At 43.4% G+C, this 27,249-nt stretch overlaps 1 protein-coding gene across 2 annotated transcripts in view; it reads left to right on the forward strand.

The window, feature by feature from the left end:
* The window catches only part of CIST1 (colon, intestine and stomach enriched 1), a 261,147-nt gene that overhangs the window by 97,592 nt on the left and 136,306 nt on the right, over positions 1-27,249 (forward strand). For both annotated transcript variants that reach the window (XM_073544857.1, XM_073544867.1), the window contains exon 2: positions 24,713-24,802. In XM_073544857.1, coding sequence (XP_073400958.1) covers positions 24,713-24,802 — 90 coding nt within the window. The remainder of the gene's footprint in view (positions 1-24,712; positions 24,803-27,249) is intronic.

Raw genomic sequence — 27,249 nt, forward strand, 5'->3', positions numbered from 1 at the left:
CAAGTAGCACACACACAGCTCATGCTCACACACACAGCTCACGCTTACACACACAGCTCACATACACACGTATCTCACACAGTTCACACACAAGTTGCTCACACACAGCTCACGCTCACACACAGCTCACACTCACACACACAGCTCACGCTCACACACGCATGCATCACACAGCTCACACACAAGTAGCTCACACGCAGCTCTCACACAAACACACACAGCTCACACGTATCACATACGCATGTATTACACAGCTCACAAACAAGTAGCTCACACACACAAGTAGCTCATACACACAAGTAGCTCACGCTCACACACACAGCTCACACACACATGTATCACACACACGTATCACACAGCTCACAGGTATCACACACGTATTTTACACACACATGTATCACACAGCTCACATACACACAAGAAGCTCACACCTACAGCTCACGCTCACACACAGCTCACGCTCCTCACAGCTCATGCTCACACATACAGCTCACATGTATCACACACGCATGTATCACACAGCTCACACACACACAGCTCACATACACACAGCTCACACACGTATGTATCACACAGCTCACGCTCACACACACAACTCATGCTCACACACAGCTAATGCTCACAAACACACAGCTCACGCTCACACACAGCTCACACGTATCACACACGCATGTATCACACAGCTCACATACACAGCTCCCACACACACAGCTCACACTCACATGTATCACACACGCATGTATCACACAGTTCACACACACAGCTCACGCTCACACACAGCTCTCGTTCACACATACAGCTCACCCGTATTCACACATGCATGTATCACACAGCTCACGCTCACACACACAGCTCACACACGCATGTATCACACAGCTCACACACACAGCTCACACGCATGTATCACACAGCTCACACACACAGCTCACACTCACACACACAGCTCACACACACAGCTCACACTCACACACACAGCTCACGCTCACACACACACACTTATCACACAGCTCACACATGTATCACACAGCTCACACACCTCACACACGTCTCACACACGTATCACACAGCCTCACACATACACACAGCTCACACTCACACACAGCTCACACACACACAGAGCTCACACACACAGCTCACACACGCATGTATCACACAGCTCACGCTCTCACACATAGCTCATGCTAACACACGCACAATTCACACAGTTCACACATGTATCACACAGCTCACACACTTCACATACGTATCACACAGCTTCACACATACACACAGCCTCACACATACACACAGCCTCACATATACTCACAGCCTCACACACACACACAGCCTCACACAATCTCCTCTGTGGTGCTGGTGTCCATATGCAGCCATTCAGCTTCTCCTGCTCACAGCAGCACTGTCCAGTACATCCCCTGGTCTCTACTCTCTACTGGGATAGTAGCAGATGAGAGTAGGAGAAGCTGTCATCGTGCTGACAGGAGTTTCTCTCTCCCTAGAGCATGCAACCTATGCTGACCTATGCTGACCATCTTGATTGCTGCTGGATCTCTCCATCAGAGTCGAGCTGTACAGGAGGACAGGAGCACTGGCCAATCAGCGGCATCCGGGGTTCTGGGTAAAACGTTCAGGGCAAGAGCCCCCAGAGCTTTCACGATTAGCAATCCGGGCCTGACCTACCCTCAGAGTCTGTGTTTTTTCATCTAAATGAGCCCACTTTTCTGTGGCTGTTGGAACAGACGGACAGGTTCAGAAAAAAAAATACATCACATGTGGGGTTCATATGAGCACCATTCCTGTCATTGCAATCTATGGTTCTATAGGGGATTCAGGTAGAACGCATCAAGGCACAGTAAAGACTGTGTGAACAGGCCTAAATGTAAGATACAGGCATTAGACAAACTGCTGATCCCTATTATGGCAGCACTAGAGTTACAGAACTATATATGCAGCACATATATACTTTACAGATATACACTATACGTGATACATGTACACTCATCAAACATACTTTATAATTATAGAAACATACACTATATTCTTTATATACAGTATACAGACACCTAAAGTGTGTAAAAATGAGTTGCCAAATGAATTCAAAATCTAGTCCAGACATTGACAAGGTTCAAAAAAAAGTTTTTGTTTGAAGTAATAATTTTCTGCTTCCAACTTTGCTTTTGTCAAAGAATGCTCCCTTTACAGCAATTACAGCATTACAGACCTTTGGCTTTCTAGCAGTTAATTTGCTGAGGTAATCTGGAGAAATTTCACCCCATGCTTCCAGAAGCCCCTCCCACAAGATGGTTTGGCTTGATGGGCACTTTTTGCGTACCATACGGTCAAGCTGCTCCCACAACAGCTCAATGGGGATGAGATCTTGTGACTGCGCTGGCCACTCCATTACAGATAGAATACCAGCTGCCTGCTTCTTCCCTAAATAGTTCTTGCATAATTTGGAGGTGTGCTTTGGGTCATTGTCCTGTTGTAGGATGAAATTGGCTCCAATCAAGCGCTGTCCACAGGGTATGGCATGGTGTTGCAAAATGGAGTGATAGCCTTCCTTATGCAAAATCCCTTTTACCTTGTACAAATCTCCCACTTTACCAGCACCAAAGCAACTCCAGACCTTCACATTACCTCCACCATGCTTAACAGATGGTGTCAGGGACTCTTCCAGCATCTTTTCAGTTGTTCTGCGTCTCACAAATGTTCTTCTGTGTGATCCAAACACCTCAAACTTGGATTCGTCTGTCCATAACACTTTTTACCAATCTTACTCTATCCAATGTCTTTGTTCTTTTGCCCATAATAATCTTTTCCTTTTATTAGCCAGTCTCAGATATGGCTTTTTCTTTGCCATTCTGCCCTGAAGGCCAGCATCCTGGAGTTGCCTCTTCACTGTAGACGTTGACACTGGCGTTTTGCGTGTACTAATTAATGAAGCTGCCAGTTGAGGACCTGTGAGGCGTCGATTTCTCAAACTGCAGACTCTAATGTACTGGTCTTGTTGCTCAGTTGTGCGCTCCTCTGAAGGGAGTATTACACACCGTTGTAGGAAATCTTCAGTTTCTTGGCAACCTCTCCCATGGAATAGCCTTCATTTCTAAGAACAAGAATAGACTGTCGAGTCACATGAAAGTTCATTCTTTCTGGCCATTTTGAGAGTTTAATAGTACCAACAAATGTAATGCTCCAGATTCTCAACTAGCTCAAAGGAAGGTCAGGTTTATAGCTTCTCTAATCAGCCAAACTGTTTTCAGCTGTGCTAACATACTTGCACAAGGGTTTTCAAGGGTATTCTAACCATCTATTAGCCTTCTTACACAGTTAGCAAACACAAAGTACCATAAGAACACTGGAGTGATGGTATTTGGAAATGGGCCTCCATACACCTATGAAGATATTGCATTACAAACCAGATGTGTGCAGCTAGAATAGTCATTTACCACATTAACAATGTATAGAGTGTATTTCTGAATCATTTAATGTTAGCTTCATTGGAAAAAACTGTGCTTTTCTTTCAAAAATAAGGAAATTTCTAAGTGACCCTAAACTTTTGAACGGTAGTGTATATATAAATGTATTTATTGGAATAATGTTTTATTTTTGCCGTTCTTTATTTGGGGATTTTATTCTTTAAATTTTTACACTTTTTAATAACTTTTTGTTTTACTTTTTACATTGTCCCAGGATGGAACATCATTGTATAGTGACAGATCGCTGATCTGATACTCTGCAGTGCTTCTGCACTGTAGTACATCAGAGCAGCGTCTGACAGGCAGGGAAGGAGGTGTCTCAGATCCTGCTCTTAGCAGGCGCTCACAGGCAAACTTCCCTACAGGACCCTGAAGGACCACATGGCTATCTGGCGGCCAGTGGTCACCCTGGAGACCATCAGCACAATGCAATTGCATCACGTTGTGCTGATGTGGAAGCACAGAGGAAGCTCCCTCCCTCTGCAGATACTCCACAATGTCGCTGTCACTATTGATAGCAGCATCAGAGGGGATAAATGTCTGATTGGTGCTAGCACCGATCGTGGGCATTGCTGCACTTGATCATGGCGGCTCTCAGCGTGAGCCCGCACGATTGCAACGCCATACACATATTGCGGTTTGTGGGAACTCAGCTCCTGCTGCGCCGTGGGAAGGGGTCAAAGGTTGTTCATATTAATAGTTTCTTGTCTTAGTGGTAAGCTGTCAATTTGAGCAAGCTTGGATAAGAAGTCTGAAGTTTCTGGAAGGAGGGAACAAGAGATTGTTTGTGTAGAAAAATTGGTAGTCATGATAGGATAGATTTCATCTAGGCTATGATAGGTAGTTTATAGGTTTTATTGTTTCTGTAGATTCTGGATTTTTTTTTAAAGGAAACCACCTTGGATTTTTCTTGCTATCAAAAAATGAGATTGTTACAAACACATTGCTAGTTATAGCAACGCCCCGTAAGAAGAATCGGCAAAACGCGCGTTGGGGTGGGTGACACAGTAACCTCAGAATCACAGCCCAGGTACAGTTCAGTGCTCTAAGCGTTACTTTGATGTGATACCAACCTATGTGCTACAATACCTTTCCAGTGGAAATGTTTACAATAACAGCTGCAATCTACATATGCATGTATAATTCACTGCCCTAAGCATCACTTTAATGTGGTACTAACCTGTATGCTGCAAATACGCTTGCCAGTGGTAATGTTTACAGCAGCGTTTGCAATTTGCACATGCACTTAGGCACTTTAGCACTGCAGAGTATTTGATATCATTCTTTGCTTGTACATGAACGCATTATCATACAGCATAATACATAGGTCTCTGCTGAATAATTTGCATTGGTGATTGAACAATATAGCAAGCTATTTTAAAGGGCCACACAGCTTAAAGGAAATATTACATGTAACCTCATAAGTGCTGTCAGTTGGTTGTTGTGCCTTAGTCTGACATGAGGCATCATTTTACTATTTGTCTTTTAATTGTTGTTTAATAATAAAAATCTTGCTATTGTTGTACACACTCCATGTTCCTTGTTTTCTCGGGGTCTGCTCAGTACATTGTGATACGGAGTGTAACCTTGCTGGATAGGTTATTTATGGACTAATATGTTTACTCAATAACCTATACGTGTTTGGAATCTACGTACTTGTACTGACACGGGGAATCATATTGGCAGGTCAGTTTCAGCACTTAATGAACATGGTAAATAAAAAAACAATTGTGGAATTGCACTTTTTAGCAGTTTCACCTCACTTGGAATTTTCTTTCCCCAATTTTCCAGTATGCTATATGATAAAATGAATAGTATAATTCAAAAGAATAACTCGTCCTGCAAAAAGCAAACCCTTATATAGTTATAGTGACAGAAAAATAAAAAAGTTATTGCTCTAGGAAGAAGAGGTGCAAAAAACTAAAGCACAAAATTAGAAAATTGCAAAGTGATGAAAAGGTTAAAGGTCCTATTTCAATCTGAATTTTCAAATTTCATTACAGAATCTACTTCAGTGATGACTAGAGTTGAGCGATACCGTCCGATACTTCAAAGTATCGGATCGGAATGGATCGGCCGATCTTAAAAAAAAGTATCGGTATCGCCGATTCCGATACCGGAAGTCCCATTCAAGTCTATGGGACTTCCGGTATCGGAATAAGGAAAATCCTGTTTTTCCCTTGTACAGCCTCTCTGGGGTCTGTACGGGCCTTTCGGGGGGCTGTGCCGGCCTGCCAGGGGGTCTGTGCAGGCTCCGGTGGTCTGTGCCGGCCTGCCGGGGGGCTGTGCAGGCTCCGGTGGGCTGTGCCGGCCTGCCGGGGGGCTGTGCCGGCCTGCCGGGGGGCTGTGCAGGCTCCGGGGGGCTGTGCCGGCCTGCCGGGGGGCTGTGCCGGCCTGCCGGGGGGCTGTGCAGGCTTCGGGAGTCTGTGCAGGCATCGTCCGATGGGACTACAAGTCCCATCGGGCGATGCCTGCTACCATGACAGTGATTGACACATTAGCCAATGATGGGACAGTAGTAGTCCCATCATCCGGCTAATGTGTTGAATGTAAAAAAAAAAAAAAAAAATTACATGCTACATACATACAACATGCATACTACATACATGCTACATTCATACTAAATACTACATACATGCTACATTCATACTACATATATACTACATGCAACATACATACTACATATATACTACATGCAACATACATACTACATATATACTACATGCATGCAACATGCATACTACATATATACTACATGCTACATACATACTACATATATACTAAATACATACTGCATGCTACATACATACTACATGCTACATACATACCACATACATACTACATACATACTACATGCTACATATATACTACATATATACTACATGCTACATACATACTACATATATGCTACATACATACTACATACATACTACATGCTACATACATACTACATATATACTACATACATACTGCATGCTACATACATACTACATGCTACATACATACCACATACATACTACATACATACTACATGCTACATATATACTACATATATACTACATGCTACATACATACTACATATATGCTACATACATACTACATACAATCTACATGCTACATACATACTACATATATACTACATACATACTACATACATACTACATGCATGCTACATACATACTACATGCTACATACATACCACATACATACTACATACATACTACATGCTACATACATACTACATATATACTACATGCATGCTACATACATACTGCATGCTACATGCATGCTACATACATACTACATGCTACATACATACCACATATATACTACATACATACTACATACAATACATTCATACAATACATACATAGACATACAGTACATATAACATAGAGTAACATACTTACCAATACTTGTCACATTGTTCCCCGAAGCCATTGTCTTTTACAGAATAAATATTAACATAACAAACCACAAAAATACTCACCCACGATCCGAAGCAGTCCACGAGTGTGTCCCACGACGATCTTGGGTAGAGAACTGCAGCATCAGCTGTTGCTGCCGTTCTCTACGGGCTGCAGGAATCCAATGACGGAAGGTAGGTATCCTTCCGCACTGTATTCCTCCGCCACTTAAAAAAAAAGTCCCTAGTCTCACTTTATGCCATTGCTGCGTGGGAAATTCCCACACAGCAATGGCATAAAGTGAGACTAGGGACTTTTTTTTTTTTAAGTGGCGGAGGAATACAGTGCGGAAGGATACCTACCTTCCGTCATTGGATTCCTGCAGCCCGTAGAGAACGGCAGCAACAGCTGATGCTGCAGTTCTCTACCCAAGATCGTCGTGGGACACACTCGTGGACTGCTTCGGATCGTGGGTGAGTATTTTTGTGGTTTGTTATGTTAATATTTATTCCGTAAAAGACAATGGCTTCGGGGAACAATGTGACAAGTATTGGTAAGTATGTTACTCTATGTTATATGTACTGTATGTCTATGTATGTATTGTATGAATGTATTGTATGTAGTATGTATGTAGTATATATGTGGTATGTATGTAGCATGTAGTATGTATGTAGTATGTATGTAGCATGCAGTATGTATGTAGCATGCATGTAGTATATATGTAGTATGTATGTAGCATGTAGTATGTATGTAGTATGTATGTGGTATGTATGTAGCATGTAGTATGTATGTAGCATGCATGTAGTATGTATGTAGTATGTATGTAGTATATATGTAGTATGTATGTAGCATGTAGTATGTATGTAGTATGTATGTAGCATATATGTAGTATGTATGTAGCATGTAGTATATATGTAGTATATATGTAGCATGTAGTATGTATGTAGTATGTATGTAGTATGTATGTAGCATGCATGTAGTATATATGTAGTATGTATGTAGCATGTAGTATGTATGTAGTATGTATGTAGTATGTATGTAGCATGCATGTAGTATATATGTAGTATGTATGTAGTATGTATGTAGTATGTATGTAGCATGCATGTAGTATATATGTAGTATGTATGTAGCATGTAGTATGTATGTAGCATGCATGTAGTATGTATGTAGTATGTATGTAGCATGTATGTAGTATGTATGTAGCATGTAGTATATATGTAGTATATATGTAGCATGTAGTATGTAAGTAGTATGTATGTAGTATGTATGTAGCATGCATGTAGTATATATGTAGTATGTATGTAGCATGTAGTATGTATGTAGTATGTATGTAGTATGTATGTAGCATGCATGTAGTATATATGTAGTATATATGTAGCATGTAGTATGTATGTAGCATGCATGTAGTATGTATGTAGCATGTAGTATGTATGTAGCATGCATGTAGTATGTATGTAGTATGTATGTGGTATGTATGTAGTATGTATGTAGCATGCATGTAGTATGTATGTAGTATGCATGTAGTATATATGTAGTATGTATGTAGTATGTATGTAGTATATATGTAGCATGTAGTATGTATGTAGCATGCATGTAGTATATATGTGTTATGTATGTAGTATGTATGTATATATGTGGTATGTATGTAGTATGTATGTAGTATTTATGTGGTATGTATGTAGTATATATGTAGTATGTATGTAGTATGTATGTAGTATATATGTAGTATGTATGTAGCATGTAGTATGTATGTAGCATGTATGTAGTATGTATGTAGCATGTAGTATGTATGTAGCATGCATGTAGTATGTATGTAGTATTTTTTTTTTTTTTTTTTAACATTTAACACATTAGCCGGATGATGGGACTACTACTGTCCCATCATTGGCTAATGTGTCAATCACTGTCATGGTAGCAGGCATCGCCCGATGGGACTTGTAGTCCCATCGGACGATGCTTGCACAGACCCCCGGACATCAGCACAGCCCCCCGGCAGGCCGGCACAGCCCCCCGGCAGGCCGGTACAGACCCCCACAGGGTGCACAGACCACCGGCAGGCCGGCACAGCCCCTCGGCAGGCCGGTACAGACCCCCACAGGGTGCACAGACCACCGGCAGGCCGGCACAGCCCCCCGGCAGGCCGGTACAGACCCCGGGCAGTCCACACAGCCCCCCGGCAGGCCGGCAGAGACCCCCGGAAGGCCCGAAATGACGGCGCATCATGATGCGCACACACCGCGCATCATGATGACGTCAGGCTGTCAATCAACTTTGAACTTCCGATTCCGATGCCGACTTCCGATATTGAAAAAATATCGGAAGTCGGTATCGGAATTCCGATACAGCAAGTATCGGCCGATACCCGATACTTGCGGTATCGGAATGCTCAACACTAGTGATGACGCATTCTACAAGCAATGCAGCTACAGGTAATAAGCTGGGATAAGAGGGATTTTATAGACAACCGTGTTAGAGCTTCTTATTTCTGCAAAATTGTCAACTTTTAAACAATTGTATTTTAGATTAAACAAAGTCACAAGTCAAACAGAATTTTTCCACAAACACATACCGTACTTTTTTAAATTTATGTATATGTTAGATATCATCCACCCTAAATTGGAATTTGACAAAAAAGGGCAGCGCCAGGGCTTATCCTTTCCTGTTTTTCATTTAAGGATACATTATATACCAAAGTATTTCCACAGTCATTGACTGCAAACAAACCTTGTGTTCATTGATCAGGCAGTCGTATTCCCTATGATCTGCCCCCATTATTAACCCCTTCATCCCCTAGCCTGTTTTGACCTTCCTAACCAGGCCAATTTTTTCAATTTTGACCATTGTCCACAAATGAGGAAATAATTCTGGAATGCTTCAACGAAGCAAAGTGATTCTAAGGCCGGGGTCACACTTGCGAAAAACTCGCACAAGTCTCGCATCTCAATACCCAGCACTGCTGCCGGCACTCGGAACCGAAGCGCTCAGCTGCATGTATTTCTATGCAGCTGATCACTCCGGTCTTGAGTGCCGGCGGCAGTCCCGGGCATTGAGATGCGAGACCCGTGCAAGTTTCTCGCAAGTGTGACCTTGGCCTAAGGGTATGGGCACATGTTGGGCTTCCGCTGCAGATTGGCTAGTGATTTACAGTACAATGTTATTCTATGGGAGAAAAAATTTGCTGTGCACATGCTGCAGTAAAATCCGCGCGGAAACACAGCGGTTTTTTTCCCACAGCATCTCATTTCTTTGTGCGGATTCCGCAGCGTTTTTACACCCATTCCATTATAGGAATCTGCAGGTGTAAAAATGCATGCCAAATTTGCAATAAATCCGCAGGAAATCAGCATAAAAAAACCACGTGGATTTTGACCTGCGGATTCTGCCAAGAGATGCAGATTCCGCGCTGAAAATTCCGCACAGCAATCCACAACGTGTGTACATACGACTGTTTTTAGTGACATTTTGTACTTCATAATAGTGGTAAATTTAAGTAGTTATGATTTGCGTTTATTTATAAAAAAATGTTGAAAATTTGAATAAAAATGAGAAAATTTTGCAATTTTCAACCTTTTTTTATTCCCTTAAATCAAATAGTTTTACCACATGTCTACTTTATATCAGCATCATTTTTAAAACATTATTTTTCTTGTTAGGAAGTTAGAAGAGTTAAAAGTTTATCACCAATTTCTCATGTTTCCCAAAAAAATTTATAAAACCAATTTTTTTAGGAACCACATCACATTTGAAGTTACTTTGGGGGGCCTATATTACCCGAAATACCCCCAAAGTGACATCATTTTAAAACTACATCCCTCAAAGTGTTCAAAACCAAATTCAATAAGTTTATTAACCCTTTAGAATTATAGCAATGTGTAAGGAAAAAAAATTAAAATTTTATTTTTTCCCACCAAAATAATGATTAACCCCATATTTTGCATTTTCAAACAGTAGAAAATGGACCATACAATTTGTTGTGCACTTTTTTTCTGAGTACACCGGTACCCCATATGTGGTGAAAAACTACTGTTTAAGTTTAAAGCAGGCCTTGGAAGGGAAGGATCACCCTTCAACTTTTGGAAGGCATAATTGGCTGGAATATAGCTGATGCCATGTAATGTTTGCAGAGCCCCTGATGTGCCTTTCAAATGGAAACCCCCACACCGCTACGCCATATGTGATGGAAAACTACTGTTTAGGCGCATGGCAGGGCTTGAAAGGGAAGGAGCTTCTTGACTTTTGGAGCGCAAAATTGTCTGCCTAAACAGTGGAAATCCCCAACAAGTGACCCCATTTTGTATAATACACCCTCACGGAACTTATCTAGAGTTTTGTTGAGCACCTTGAACCCACAGGTGAATTTTATAACGATGAGCCGTGAAAATGAAAAAAATATATTTTTTTCAGCAAAAATATTGCTTAAACTCCAGATTTTTCCTTTTCACAAGGATAACAGGAGAAAATGAGCCCCAAAATGTGTTGTGCAAATTCTCCTGAGTACAGTGATACCATTTGTGTGGTGAAAACTACTGTTTGGGCACATAGCAAGGCTTCAAAGGAAAGGAGCGCCAATAGAATTGGCGAGCACAATTTTGGCTGGAATAGATTGCAGATGCCATGTAACATTTGAACAGCCCCTGACATGCCAAAAAAGCAGAAACCCCCACAAGTGACCCCATTTTGGGAACTACACCTTTTTTGGTATTCATCTAGGGATGTAGTGAGCATTTCTGACCCTCAGTTGCTTCACAGAATTGTGCAACATTGGACTGAGTCAATGGAAAATTACAATTTTTTTTTCATTTTTAATTTTCAAAGGGGATAATAGGCGAAAATAGACTGTAGAACTTGTTACACAACTTCTCCTGAGTATGCCAATACCTTGTATGTGGTTGAAAACTACTTTGAGGCACAATGGAAAGTTCAGAAGAGTTCACACTTTGCTAGAATGGATTGAGGGTGTCATTTAGTCACATTGGCAGAGCCCCTGAGGTGCCAGAAAGGCAGAACTCCCCATACGTGATACCATTTTACAAATAACACATCTCAATGAATTCATATAGGCTTCCAGTGAGCATATTGACACCACATGTGTCTCACAGAATTTTATATAATCATTGGGCGGTGAAGGGAGAATAAGTACACTTTTACCACTAAAATGTTGTTTTAGCCCAAAGTTTTACATTTTTAAAAGAGCTTATGCAAAAAATGGCCCTCACAGTTTGTTGTGCAATTTCTCTTGAGTGTACCAATACCCTACATATAATTGGAAACTACTTTCAGTAGAAACCTCAGAAGTAGGGATGAGAGGACCCGCCGAAGTTCGGAGACGGTGAGTTCGGCCAAACCCGAGAAAAAAAAGTATAGTTCGCATATCAGAACTTACCTCATCTTGGCCCCGGACCTAAATCCTATATAAATCAATGGGGACCTGAATAGAGATGAGCTAACACTAAAATGCTTGGATGCTCGTAGCTCAAATCAAGCAATTGCTAATACACGCATGCTCATTTCGAGTAACGAGTATAATGGGAGTCAATGGAAAAGACAAGCTTTTTTCTGGGAAACTCTACAAAGAGGTCTGGGGGCAGTGAAAATGTTCAAATGAATGGGAAAAGTGCTGAATGGAAGGAGAAAAGCATCAGGAAGACCTCTGGGAGCATCTCTGATTCCGAGGACCCTAGCTTCCATTTTAAAGACTGTTTCATCTAAAACACCAAAGTGTTTCAAAGTTAGGCTAGTTTCACACTAGCATTTGGCAGGGCCCCCGGATGACAGCCTACTTCCTTCTTCCGTCCTGCATTAAGCCCCACCCACTTCCGCACCTCTTCATTCAGCTCCACCTACATCTGCATGTGGCCTGCATACCCTATCTTTAACATAGGGTGCGCAGGCCATGCGGATATATGCTGACGCATCCGCATGCGTTGTTTTGAAGCATCCGCCCCCGCAACAAAATTCAGCGTCAAAACGATGCATGCGGATGTGTCAACATTCATCTGCATGGCCTGCGTACCCAGTGTTAAAGATAGGGTACGCAGGCCGAATGCAGACGTAGGCGGAGCTGAATGAAGAGGTGCAGCAGTGGGCGGGATTTAATGGAGGATGGAAGAAGGAAGTAGACTGCCATCCACAGCAGTACAAAACACTAGTGTGAAGCCAGCCTTAAACATACAGGTGCATGTCACAAAATTAGAATATCATCAAAAAGTTGATTTATTTTAGTTCTTCATAACAAAATGTGAAACTCATATGTTATAGATAGTCATTGCAAACCGAGTGATATATTTCAAGTGTGTATTTCTGTTAATGTTGATGATTATGGCTTACAACCAATGAAAACCCAGAAGTCATTATCTCAGTAAATTAGAATACTTTATAACACCAGCTTGAAAAAATGATTTTAAAATCCAAAAAGTTGGCCTACTGAAATGTATGTTCAGTAAATGCATTCAATACTTGGTCAGGGCTCCTTTGACATCAATTACTGCATCAATGCGGCGTGGCATGGAGGCAATTAGCCTGTGGCACTGCTGAAGTGATATGGAAGCCCAGGTTTCTTTGATAGCAGCCTTAAGCTTGTCTGCATTGTTGGGTCTGGTGTCTCACATATTCCTCTTTACAATACCCCATGGATTCTCTATGGGGTAAAGGTCAGGTGAATTTGCTGGCCAATCAAGCACAATTATACTGTTGTTTTTAAACCAGGTATTGGTACTTTTGGCAGTGTGGACAGGTGCCAAGTCCTTCAGGAGAATGAAATTTCCATCTCCAAAAAGCTTGTCGGCAGAGGGATGCATGAAGTGCTATAAAATTTCCTGGTAGATGGCTGCGCTGACTTTGGTCTTGATAAAACACAGTGGACCTACATCAGCAGATGACATGGCTTCCCAAACCATCATTGATTGTAGATAATTCACCCTAGACCTTGGAAATCAAGGTCCCAGAGTCCGGAGGAAGAGTGGAGATACAGACAATCCAAGTTGCTTGAAGTCTAGTGTGAAGGTTCCATAATGACGGACCAGATGGATGGGCCCATGGCTAGATTAGTAACAGACACAGATGTCCACTTCAACTCAGACACCAGAAAGGTGGAGGTGGGGTACTGCTATGGGCTGGTATTATTGAAGATCAACTAGTTGGACCACCTTTTAGGGTTGAAGATGGACTGAAACTCAACTGACAAACCTACTGTCAGTTTTTGGAATACACTTCAAGCAGTAGTACAGAACAGTCTGCATCTTTCAATAAAACCATGATTTTATGAAGGACAATGATTCATCGCTAGAGATGAGTGAACCTTTTAAGGTTCGGTTCTCCTCGACTTATCCGAACCCCGTTGAATTCAATGAGACAAAAAAACAAGCATATAGAAAAAACCTTCAGGGGTGCTCAAAAAACTACCAAAACAGCTCAAATTAGGGGCAGACACCATGAAAAGTGAAATCAATTGACCCACAGTACAAATAATATAATTGTGCAGCATGGATACATAGGACTGGGCCTGAGCCAGGGCTTTGACCAGCATTTCTTGCTTAATAATAACAGGTGGATGAGTGACAGTTGCATGCTTGATGCTCTGAGAGCCCAGCCAGATTCAGGCAACACACATGAAGGAGCCCCAACATAGAGTCCAAACATTTCCAAAAATTAGGGTCAGGCACCAGGAAAAGTGGCATCATTTTACCCACAGCAGAAATGTTATAATGGCGCAGCATGGATGGATGGGACAGGACCTGGCCCAGCATTTCTAACTTTCAAATTGATCAGTAAAAGGTGGATGAGTGGCAAGTGTAGGCCTAGTGCTCTGAGACCACTTCCATTACAGGCAACCCACTAGATGGACACCCAACTTGGAGTCTCCACATTTCAAAAAAATTATTGGCATTAACCACTAAAGTGACATCAATTTCACCAAAGAAGAAATAGTATAATGGTGCTTCCACTACAATTGATCCACACTAGAAATTTTATAATGGTGCAGCAGTCTGGCATGGGATATGCATGACACAGGGTCTGGGCCAGCATTTACAGCTTTGAAATTAAGTTGAAATTAAGAGGTGGGTGAGGGACTGAATCAGGTCTGCTGTGCTGGGAGCCACGGTACCTCATGCAACAGCTCAAACTGCTTTTTTGCTCAGCCACACTCAGGTGGCACAAATATCAGCTTTATAGACTACTATTATTAGCAGTTAGGCATGGGCCATGCATGAGACAGGGTCTGGTTGTCACACTGGGTGAGCTCACACCAGCAATCCTCAAAGAAACTAGTCAACTTCTTGCTCCGGACATGGCCAGCGTTTCCTGTCAGCCATACATTAGTACCTGTCTCCTATGTTCTTCAAAGTACTCTGAACCCCCTGCCACACAGAAAAGAGCGATGAAGCAAAATGCCCTTCCTCATGAACTCCCAAAGCCTCTCCCCCACTAAGGGTACCAAACTGTGGATGGAAACTGTATGCATCAAAGAATGGTGACCTGTCAGTAGATTCTTGGCGATGATTATTAATAGAAAACAGCAAAAGAGCAAAAAGGTTTACCCGTCCAGGCCTCCAGACAGATGCAAATCAGGATGCAGTGGACCCATATACTGTAATTAAGATGGCAACACAGGTGCAAGGATACCGATGAAACAACCGCTCACAGCCTACCAATATATGGAGGGGGCGGTTGCCTGGTATGTTAATGCACAATAAAAAACTTGCATGCAGCGCTGTTCACACTATGGCCATGCACGGCATCCAGGCCAGCCTAGTAGTGACACCCTTCTATTAGCTCAGGCGGGCTGCCCAGTGCTATCAAAATGCATGCCATGTGAACAGACACCGCAGTTTACAAGACCAAATGGGCCCAACTGCACCCTGAATTAAAAGTGCAAAAAACACATTAAAAAATGTGGAGTATTAGCTCATATTTTGGCCAAAATATGTGAGCCCGTAACCTGCACCAAAGGTCTCCACGTTTAAGTCCTCTTTCTGTGATAGTGCATTTTGTCTGGAGGCCTGGATGGGTAAACCTTTTTGTTCTTTTGCTGTTTTCTATTATTGGAGGATTTTTAAGTCCTCTTTCTGTGCTATTTCAGTGCGATGATTATTAATAGCAAACTCGGCCAACGGTAAATAAGATGTCCAATCCTCCTGGTTTTCGGAGACAAAATACCTGAGATAAGTCTCTAAATTCTGATTAATGTGCACACATACATATTCTCCCAAGAAAGACAAAACCACACTTTTACGTCTTTAAATATTCAGATTTATTAACCTTTTGGATTGACCAACATCACTGTAGTTATTCAGTAAGAACATTAATCATAAATACACATTGCCAAATAATTCTGCACACAGTGATTTTCTGTAAAGAACCCTTTCCTATTTAGATGCTGAAATCACCTTTCTTCCTCCTGTAATTTGTGCCCCCTTGTCCTTAGTATGATCTTTGGAAGGAATAAGTCATGTGCCATTGTTTTGTACTGGCCACACATATATTTATACATGTAAATGAGGTCTCTTCTTTTTTCTAAGCTAAACAAACTCAACTTTTCCAACCTCTCATTATATGAAAGGCCTCCATCCCTTGGAATAAACTAGTTGCACTCTATTGAACTGACTCTAACTTCTGAATATCCTTTTTTAAATATGGAGCCCAAAACTGGATCCCATATCCTAGATGTGGTGTAAGGGGTTGTGAAGTATGAAATTTCTCCTTAAGGCTGGGATCACAATGTGTTATGGCAGTCCGTTAACGCTGCCATTGACCCCCATTATGTGGCGCATCGCATAATCATCAGCGCTAGCAGTATAGCATAAAACATATCGCGTTATGCTATAGCGTTAACGCAGCCCGTCAACGCTATGCATTAAACAGGTTGTGTTAACGCAATGTGAACATAGCCTTACCCCTTTCAAGTTCTAAAGTCTATTATGCTGCTACTGTAATATATATATGTATATTTAATGTTGAAGTTTTTCTAGGAAAAGTGAGTTACCCTGGGTCGGCCACTAGATGGGGGTAGAATGCTAATGAGGAGTAGTACTTCAGATTGGCCACTAGATGGGGGCATTGTAGTTAGGGAACGTGGTTTGGGATGTAGATAGTTAACATTGGAGGGGCACGGTGGGTTAAGTGTTGTGAGTTCATTTTCTGGTCTACCAGTTGTGAGTTCTCCTTCCAGGCTCCCTCTGGTGGTAACAGGAGGTAGTGAGGCTGATTTAATCAGTAGAGATCTGCCACCTGATAAAGAGGATGACGATTGGACCTCAGGAATCTCAGATTGGATTTAAGACAGCCGACGCCCTACTCTGGTGCTGGTGATTCCTTCTGCTTGTCATGTCTTGGTTCTCAGCTCTGTTCCAGTCAGCTCAAGCTAAGTTTCTCTGCTAATGTTCACACTTGATTTCGTTGTTCTATTCAGTTTTTTGTGTGGTCAGCCAGCCCCGGCTGGGGCTGTACTGAATTTCCACTCTTATTTATCTGTATTTGCCAATTTGCTTTTTGTCCCTTATTAGATTGGCCTCTTTTTGCTCTGTCTCAGAATATTTCAGAGTGCTGATATAGTGGGAGAAGTCTAGTGACTTCAGGGTTAATTTTGTTATCAGAAGTGTTGGACTTTATTTTGTAGGGTTTTGGGCAGATTGCAGACAGTGTCTTTCCTTTCCTCTCCTTTCTAGTTAGTTTGGGCCCCATCATTTTCTCAGCCTATTTTCCTGCCTGTGTTTGTGTTTTCATCTTGTCTCACCTTCAATACATGTGTGTGGGCTGTCTATTCCTTTGGGGTCTGCTCTGGGGCAGTTAGTTTTCTCCTTTTCTTGCTTTAGGCTTATTTAGTCCTCCGGCCGTGACAAGGTGTCTAGGTTCATCGTAGGTACGCTTCACGGCTGCTGCTAGTTGTGTGGTTAGGATCAGGGATCTGCAATCTGCATAGTTACCAACCTCTCTGGTTTTTCTGGGCTTAGCATGTTTAGGTTATTTCCTCCTCGGTGACCCATTCATAACAGTTAAGACAGAGAGAACTTTATGACAGGAGTCAGTCGGGACAAGGGCGCCCAAAGCTCAGGAGGGCTGGCTAGCCCTGGGCAACACCATGCCATGTAACATTGTTAAGGCACAGAACCCAGCAGATATTCAAGACCTGGATTGTCACAGGAGGGAGATACAGCAGCTGTTCTGGTAGTGCAGTTTAAGTGGGTCTGCAGTTGCTAGTGAAGACTAAGCAGTAAGGGCATAACATTCAACATGCGGCAGCTTATCTCATGGGCTGATGCATTCGTTCCTGGGGCGAAATAGGCAAGGGAACATCCGACTGGAGTAAGGCTGGGCACTGAAGATGCTGTGGGACCGTTTGGCATGGTCTCTCCCGGAAGCGGGCTTGGTGAGAAAAAGAGAAGGAAAGGGACAGAAGAGGAGTTAATCACTCTAAACCCTGATGATGATGCTGGAAAGCATATGAATATGCTGTGTAGAAGTTCTAGTAAAGAAGTTCTTGTTAAAGTTGGAAGGGTCTGTGACTCTGTTTATTCCAAAGTGGATACAGAGAACCTCCTGAAACGTGCTGAGGTCCCTGATGGAGCTGAAGATGACGCTGCAGGTATGCAGGATGATGGGCTGCGTGTTTATGTGATGGGAGGCCACACTGTTGCAGATGTTGGTGGCCACGACTACAACCCTGGTCGTCCCTCACACTGGCCTCACAAATGATTTATAAAGGGGTAACAATACTTTGGGATTTTATCTCTCTTATTGTATACATGAATATCATGCTTGCTTTTGTAGCTGCTGCTTGACATTGAGTACTCAGCATACTTGTAATGGGAAATATAGTTTAAAGTGCTTTCGGGGACTAAGTGACTATTCCATATGCTATTTCATTGCTGGCCCAGCAATGTAGCGATGCAATAAGGCTGAGTATTGCACAGAACCCAGCAACCCAGCATAGCTAGGGGTGACAGTTCTCAATTGCCTATGTGTGTGTAGGGAAAGACTGCTCAGTTTAGTTGAGCTGGAGAATAGTAGCTGGTGGGGACTGGCCTCTTGGACTAGTCACCTCATCTCCATTTGCACTTAAAACTCTTTTTTTTTCCTGAAATGCTGCAGCATTTAAAAGTAAGACATACACAAATAATGTATGCACATCTTTTTGTACATTATCCCCTTTCTGACATCAGACATAATATTCCGTCCATGTGACTGTGAGGGACAAGACAGAATCCATTTTGGATTTTAACTTCAGGACATCTCCTTCCACTCCTGAACTATGCCCCCTCCCTTGGCTTCCCCCAATGCAATAAAAAGCCACGCAGTGTTTATCTTTAATTAAAAAGCTAGAAACAAACCCTGTGAAGCTTTTAACACAAAGGTGTGAAATCCTCTGCAACCTACAGGCAAACTGAAGTCTTTTGTCTGACTTGAAACATATGGATATGCCTTGTCGTACAACAAATCACAGCAAGGCTATGAGGTATTGAATCTGGAAAGTGACTTATAATAACAGAATGCAATATCTCTGAGCCTAGCCGAGCACATCATCCGAATCCGTGTTCCTTTCCTCATGCACCCATATTATTTAGCCACCTGTAGCACTCAAGACTATGGAGTTACAAAACTTAGCCACCCAGAATTACATACGGGAGGCATATTTGTACTTTATGCGCAGATAACATCCAGCCAAATCCAGTGGCACTTCTGCCATTCCATTCAGCGCTTCGGGCGGAAAGTTGTGGGACATTCATGGATCTGGACTGGAAGTCATACTCTCAGAGATGGAAGGAGAGAGGCTGCACAAGCCCAGGGGTGGGTGCAGAGTGTGGGAGGAGCAGCCAAAGAGATAAGTGTCAGCTTCTCATTTGGAGCTCAGTTTTATTCTGGCTAGAGGACCCATTATCAAACAGAGCCAGGAAAGCCTGTAACTAAGATTTGGACCTGTGATCCATCAGCGCCTCCCTGTGGTCACATGTTACATAACACGGTAATTGCAACCTATCTATACCTTATCTTTTGTACTACACCCCTGACTGCATTCTTGTATATTGTTCTGTAAATATATGCTTGTATTTTTCTTGTGCACTTTATAGGAGATTAAATATAAAATTAATCTTGGGCTGCTCTTTTATCTCGGTCCACGAATGCCCACATCCGCACGCTCGGCTGGTTATATGCTACGCTACAGGGTTGATTCCTGACCCAATATAAGCCTGTTGTTGGATGGGGCTTATTTCAAATGAGGAACTGGTGGCAGATTACCGTATTGTTTTAGTGAGGAACTCCAGCAGTGACAGCCAGGAGGATTATATATATATATATATCCCCAGCCTGGACTGGTGATATAGATCCCCCTCACTGAGAGCGCCTCACTAACTCGTACCTATAAGGAAAGCCTTTCCGGTGACTATTTGCCCTCGGTGCAGTTCCCTGACTGACCAGGGGCAAATGGTGGCGCCAGAAAGCCGACCCCTGCTAGGTCTTTCTCTCCCCTCCCCCCGAGGTGAGCGAAGTCGACTCCCCCTTCCCACAGTGACCTGGGCCTATTTGACCAGGGAAGGAATATTACGTCATCGCAATCGCCCGCGCACACAAAGATTTTGACAGCTGACACTAGGCGCCAGGACCAGTCACACAGTCCTCCCGGCTGATGGGGGGTATTCATCATATGCTTCCTACACTATAAATAAATAACTGAAAAAAACAACGTGGGTTCCCCTGTAGTTTCTATAACCACCAGGCAAAACTCCCAGCTGGGGTCTGCAACCCTCAGCTGTCAGCTTCAGCAAGGTTGGTTATCAAGAATAGAGGGGTCTCCATGCTGTTTTTTTTAGTTATTTAAATAAATAATTTAAAAACCGGCGTAGGGTCCCCCACATTTTTGCCAACCAGCCAACCAGCCTGGCTAAAGGAGACAGCTGGGGGCTGGTATACTCAGGCTGGTAAGGGGCCATGAATATTGACCCCCCAACCTAAAAATAGCAGCCCGCAGCAGCCTAGAAAAGGCACATCTATTAGATGTTTCAATTCTGGCGCTTTGCCTGGCTCTTGCCACTTGCCCTTTAGCGAATTAATGCATCTAATAGATGTGCCTTTTTTGGCAGCTGTGGCCTGCTATTTTTAGGCTGGGGGGGTCAATATCAATGGCCCCCTACCAGCCTGAGAATACCATCCCCCAGCTGTGAGCTTTAGCAAGGCTGGTTGTCGAAAATGGGGGGGACCCACGCCTTTTCTTTAAAGTATTTGGTTGAAAAATAAAAAAAACAGCGTGATGACCCTTCTATTGATAACCAACCTTGCTGAAGCTGACAGTTGAGGGTTGCAACCCACAGCTGCGAGTTTTGTCTGTCTGGTTATAGAAAATACAGGGGAACCCACGCTGTTTTTTCATTTATTTATTTAGTTATAGTGCAGTCAGATGCTGACATCAGTCGATCCTGCTGTCACTGTTATTAGCAGCAGCAGGGGTAGGCTGATGGGAGGAATAGTCCCATCTGCCACCGCCTGCTGTCTCTTTTATCACTTAAATATAACTCTCATCATTCTCCTCTGCACATGCTGATTGCCAGCAGAGCAGGAGAGAATGAGAACAGTGTTCAGCACTCGGTGTCAGGGAACAGTGCTTACTGTAACGCTTCTTCCTCAGCGCTGATGCGTGTCACATGGATGGCATCCATATGTGTTATGCGTATTCACGTGTGTGGAACGTTTTGTGGCCCGCGCTGACATTAAAATACGGACAAGTCAGCGTGTTTTGCCCACAGACCCATTCTCTTGAATAGGCAAATAGCGCTCAGTTCCTCCCGAGTCTCTTCGTATGGCTAAGTAGTACTGTACAGACACATTTGGGGTATTGCCACGTTCAGTAGAAATTGTGGGACAAATTATGGTGTCATTTTTACCCTTCTGGTGAAGAAATGTAAAATCTTTGTCTAAAACTAAATTAAAAACTGGTAAAAATTTAGGTATTTTACCTTCACTGCCCAATGGTATACAATTCTGTGACACACCCATGGCGTCAATATGATCACTGCACCTCTAGATGAATTCATTGAGAGGTGTAACCTTTTTTTTATTGATACATTGGGCGATTCTGAAATTGGAGATACCAAATATGTGTATGTTTGATTTTTTTTATTGTTTTATTTTGACTGGGGCAAAAGGGGTGTGATTTGAACTTTTGTATTTCTTTATTTTTTTAAATATTTTTAAAGAGTTTTTTTTTGGCATGCTTCAGTAGCCTCCATGGGAGGGTAGAAGCTGCCATAGCCTGATCACCACCGGAGCCCACTTCAAAGGGGGAGATGCAACATGCGCCGTACTAGTATGGCGCATGTCGCAAAGGGGTTAAATATTCCAAAAATTCCTGTGAAGCACCTGAAGGGTTAATAAACTTCTTGAATGTGGCTTTGAGCATCTTGAGGGGTGCAGTTTTTAGAATGGTGTCAATTTTGGGTATTTTCTATCATATAGACCCCTCAAAGTGACTTGAATTGTGATGTGGTCCCTAAAAATGGTGTTGTAAAAATGAGAAATAGCTTTTTAACTTATAACTTCCTAACGAAAAAACTGTTGGTTCCAAAATTGTGCTGATGTACAGAAGACATGTGGGAAATGTTACTTATTAAGTATTTTGTGTGACATATCTCAGTGATTTAAGGGCATGAAAATTGAAAGTTTGAAAATTGTGACATTTTCAAAATTTGTCAAATTTCTGTTTTTTTCACAAATAAATGCAAATCATATTAAAGAGATTTTTCCACTATCATGAAGTACCATATGTCATGAGAAAACATTCTCAGAATCACCGGGATCCATGGAAGCTTTCAGAGTTATTACCTCATAAAGGGACAGTGGTCAGAATTGTAAAAATTGGCCCGGTCATTAACATGCAAACCACCCTTGGGGGTAAAGGGGTTAAAAAGCATTTTATGATGCCAATAAACTACACTTTTTTTGTGACCTTTTTCAAAATGGCAAAATATGGTGTAAAAAATGAGCAAAGAGACCAAATAAATTTGTCATCTACCGTATTTTTCCGACCATAAGACGCACTTTTTTCCCCAAAAATTTTGGGGGAAAGTGGGGGTGCGGTGCGGTGGTGGCAGCGCGTGGCGCTCTGCGGTGTGGTGGTGGCAGCGGGCTGTGCTCCGGTGCAGGGGCGGAGGCTCCGCCGGCATTTCTTCGCAGCCCGGAGGCCCCGCAGTTCCCTTGCTGGCCGCCGCCATGTTGCGGTGGCCTCCGGGAGCATGGACGCCGGGAAGATGGCCGCCGGTCTGGGGACGGCACATGCGCAGCTTCAGATCTCGTCCCGAGATCTCGGGGGACGAGATCTCGTTGCCGAGATTTGAATCTCGTCCCCCAAGATCTCGGGACGAGATCTGATCCCGTGCATGCGCCGTCCCCGGACCGGCGGCCATCTTTCCGGCGTCCATGCTCCCGGAGGCCACCGCAACATGGCGGTGACCAGCAAGGGAACTGCGGGGGCCTCCAGGCTGCGAAGAAATGCCGGCGGAGCCTCCGCCCCTGCACCGGAGCACAGCCCGCTGCCACCACCGCACCGCGGAGCGCCACGCGCTGCCACCACCGCACCGCAGAGCCCACCTGCCCCAGCACAGCTGCCCCTGCCTCAGCACAGCTGCCCCTGCCCCAGCTCAGCTGCCCCTGCCCCAGCGCAGCTGCCCCTGCCCCAGCCCAGCTGCCCCTGCCCCTGCCCCAGCGCAGCTGCCCCTGCCTCAGCACAGCTGCCACCACCGCAGAGCCCACCTGCCCCAGCACAGCTGCCCCTGCCTCAGCACTGCTGCCCCAGCCCCAGCACAGCTGCCCCTGCCCCAGCACTGCTGCCCCTGCCCCAGCACAGCTGCCCCTGCCTCAGCACTCCTGCCCCTGCCCCAGAACAGCTGCCCCTGCCCCAACACAGCTGCCCCTGCCTCAGCACAGCTGCCCCAGCCCCAGCACAGCTGCCCCTACCCCAGCGCAGCCCCAACCTGCCAACCTGCCCCAGCACAGAGCCGCCACCGCACGAGCCTGGACCACTGAATGACCCCTGTGACTACTTCTCCACCTGTGCTGGATCCCTTCCCAGGTAAGCTGAATTCGGACTGTAAGACTGACCCCCATTTGACACATTTTTTTTTCCCTATTTTCCTACTGAAAATTGGGGTACGTCTTATGGTCGGTGCGTCTTATAGTCCGAAAAATACGGTACTTTATGCTTTTCTAATTGATAAAAGCAATGGAAAACATTGATGCATGCTGATAACTGGCCTACAGATTATCCACCAGTCGGACTCGACTGAATTGATAGAATCAAGATGTTTCATGTGTAGTTAGAGCTGGAGTTTTATCTTATTTGCAAACCTGAGATAGGCTATGTGCACACGCTGCAGATTCACCTGCGGGTTTTTCCGCGCGGATCCGCAGGTAAAACCGCAGGTAAAATGACCTGCGGTTTTCCTGCGGATTAGCCTGCGGTTTTGCCCTGCGGTTTCACACCTCTACTATGTCAAAGGTGTGAAACCGCTGTGGAATCCGCCCAAACAATTGACATGCTGCGGTTTGTAAACCGCAGCAAAACCGCGCGGAAAAAACTGCAGCGTGAGCACAGCGGTTTTGAAATGCCATAGGATAGCATGGTACTGTACCATGTCTGCGTAACTGCTGCGTTTCCGCAGTTCCAAAACCGCAGAGGAAACACAGCAGAATCCGCAACGTGTGCACATAGCCATAAGGTGCGCATATTATTTATTTTTTATCAGTTAAATATTTTGATTTTCTTGTTTATGGCAAAAAATAACTCAGCATATTTTTTTTCTTTTTAAACTATGTGCTCGAATTCTAATACATATTCCCATTTTTCAGTTTCTAAATCATCATCTACAACAGAAACAACGAAATCTACACCACAATCCACGACTACAAAAACTACAATTGATACTGTAACATCCACAGGTAAGATATTTAAGTGCGTTAAACAGACAAAAGTTATTAAAGGGAACCTATATAAAAATATTTAGAATTGAGAGTCCTCAGTGGTTGATACCTTTTAAAGGCTAACTGAAAAGATGGTAGCAAATTGCAAGCTTTCGAGACTACTCAGGCCTCTTCATCAGGCGAAGACTAATACAACATCTGAAGAATCAAATATTTATGCACAACACAGCACAGAAATAATGCAATAGATAAGACAAGTGATGTGAAGCAGAATTATCATTATGGGAGATGGATAAATATAAATATTGGAACAGTTCATAGATAAGGAGTCTAGATGTTTTATAGTCCTCTGATTGCGGTCTGTTTCTGTGTTGTGATGCCCCCACAAGGTCTGAAGAGAAAATTCCTTAATTGATGTAAAAAAACATACCGTATTTTTCGCTTAATAAGACGCTCCCCAAATTTTGAGGAGAAAAATAGGAAAAAACGTTTTTTTTAATAAAATGGTGGTGCTTCTTATACTCCAGGCGTCTTATTGCTTATCGCTCTGTCCCCTGGTTCTGCCGCCGCGCTCTGTCCCCCGGTGCTGTCGCCTGCTCTGTTCCCCGGTACTGTCGCCCACTCTATCCCCCGATGCTGCCGCCGCGCTCTGTACCTGGTGCTGCCGCCGCGCTGTGTCACCCGGGTGCTGCCGCCGCGCTCTGTCCCATGCTGCATGGGGGGCTCTGCCATTCCACCCCTGCTTGCAATGCCCTGTACGGTGGATTGCTTCCGGGAAAATGGCCGCAAGCATCGAGGGACACAGCGCGGTGGCGGCAGTACCTGACACCCGCAGCGGCAGCACAAAAAAAGGTATATCCGCATTGTAAGACGCACCCCTAGTTTCCCCTTAAATTTGGGGGAAAAAAAGTGCGTCTTACAAAGCGAAAAATATGGTACATCCATGCGACACATTCATTCTTGCACTGAGTGTGTCAAAGGTTGTCATAAATTTATACTCCCAGACCCTCCCGTCTCTCTGAGATTTGAAGTTACCTTTTACCTAAAGGTAATGACTATATAATATATGAGTTTCACTTTTTATATTGAAGAACTGATATAAATTAACTTTTTGATGATATTCTAATTTTGTAAGAAGCACTAGATTATCTGCAGTACATTTTTCATATAGTCTGTTTTTTTATTCACAATAACATGTTACACATTTTAGGCTGGCGTCACACTTGAGAGGAATACGGACGAGTGCTATGCGATAAAAAAATCGCATAGCACTCGGACCGCTGTTAATCTATGGGGCAGCTTCCATCATCCAATTTTTTCTCATACGTATTATGCGTGCGAGTAAAATTGCAGCATGCTGTGATTTGCACCATATATCGGACGAGACTCGCCAATGCAAGTCTATGGGTGCTATAAAAATACGGATTACACATGGACCATGCGTGTGACTTGCGAGAAATATGTGACAGGAAATTGAATCAGGCATTGTCAGGAATAATAATAATAATAAAAATAATAATAATACATTTTATTTCTATAGCGCCGACATATTAGGCAGGACTTTAAATTTCAGAGGGGACTTGTACAGACAATAGACATTACAGCATAACAATAATCACATAGATCATAACAGATACCAAGAGGAATGAGGGCCCTGCTCGCAAGCTTACAATCTATGAGGAAAAAAGGGGAGACACGAAAGGTGGGTGGTAACAGTTGCCCTGATTGTATGGACCAGCCATAATGTTAAGTGTGTAACAGTACAGATGCAGAGGGCTAATGGATGCATAAAGCATGTGGGAACATAATGCGGGGAGCCTGGTTATGGTAAAAACTTTTGGCTGTGCCACATAGGGATAGATTAGGTTAATGTGTTGAGGTGGTAGGCCAGTCTAAATAAATGCATTTTCAGGGCACCCTCAAAATTGTGGGGATTGGGGACTAATCGTATTGACCTGGGAAGTGCATTCCAAAGAATTGGCGCAGCACCTGTATAGTCTTGGAGACAGGAGTGGGAGGTTCTGATTATTGAGGATGCTAACCTCAGGTCATCAGCAGAACGGAGAGCGTGGGTAGGATGGTATACTGAAATAAGGGAGGCGATGTAGGGTGGTGATGAGCCATGAAGAGCTTTGTGGGTGAGGGTAATAAGTTTGTACTGGATTCTGGAGTGGATGGGTAGCCAGTGTAATGACAGGCACAAGGTAGAGGCATCGGTGTAACGATTGGCGAGGAACATGATCCTGGCAGCAGCATTCAATACAGATTGGAAGGGGGAGAGTTTGGTAAGAGGGAGACTGATTAGAAGGGAGTTACAATAGTCGAGATGAGAATGAATAAGAGAAACAGTCAGAGTTTTTGCGGAGTCAAAAGTAAGAAAAGGTTGAATTCTAGAAATGTTTTTGAGGTGCAGATAACAAGAGCGAGCCAGTGATCGTATGTGGGAGACAAAGGAAAGCTCGGAG

The sequence above is a fragment of the Dendrobates tinctorius genome, unplaced genomic scaffold (assembly GCF_039654945.1).
Source record: "Dendrobates tinctorius isolate UK_male_01 unplaced genomic scaffold, ASM3965494v1 ptg000011l, whole genome shotgun sequence".
NCBI lineage: Eukaryota > Metazoa > Chordata > Amphibia > Anura > Dendrobatidae > Dendrobates > Dendrobates tinctorius.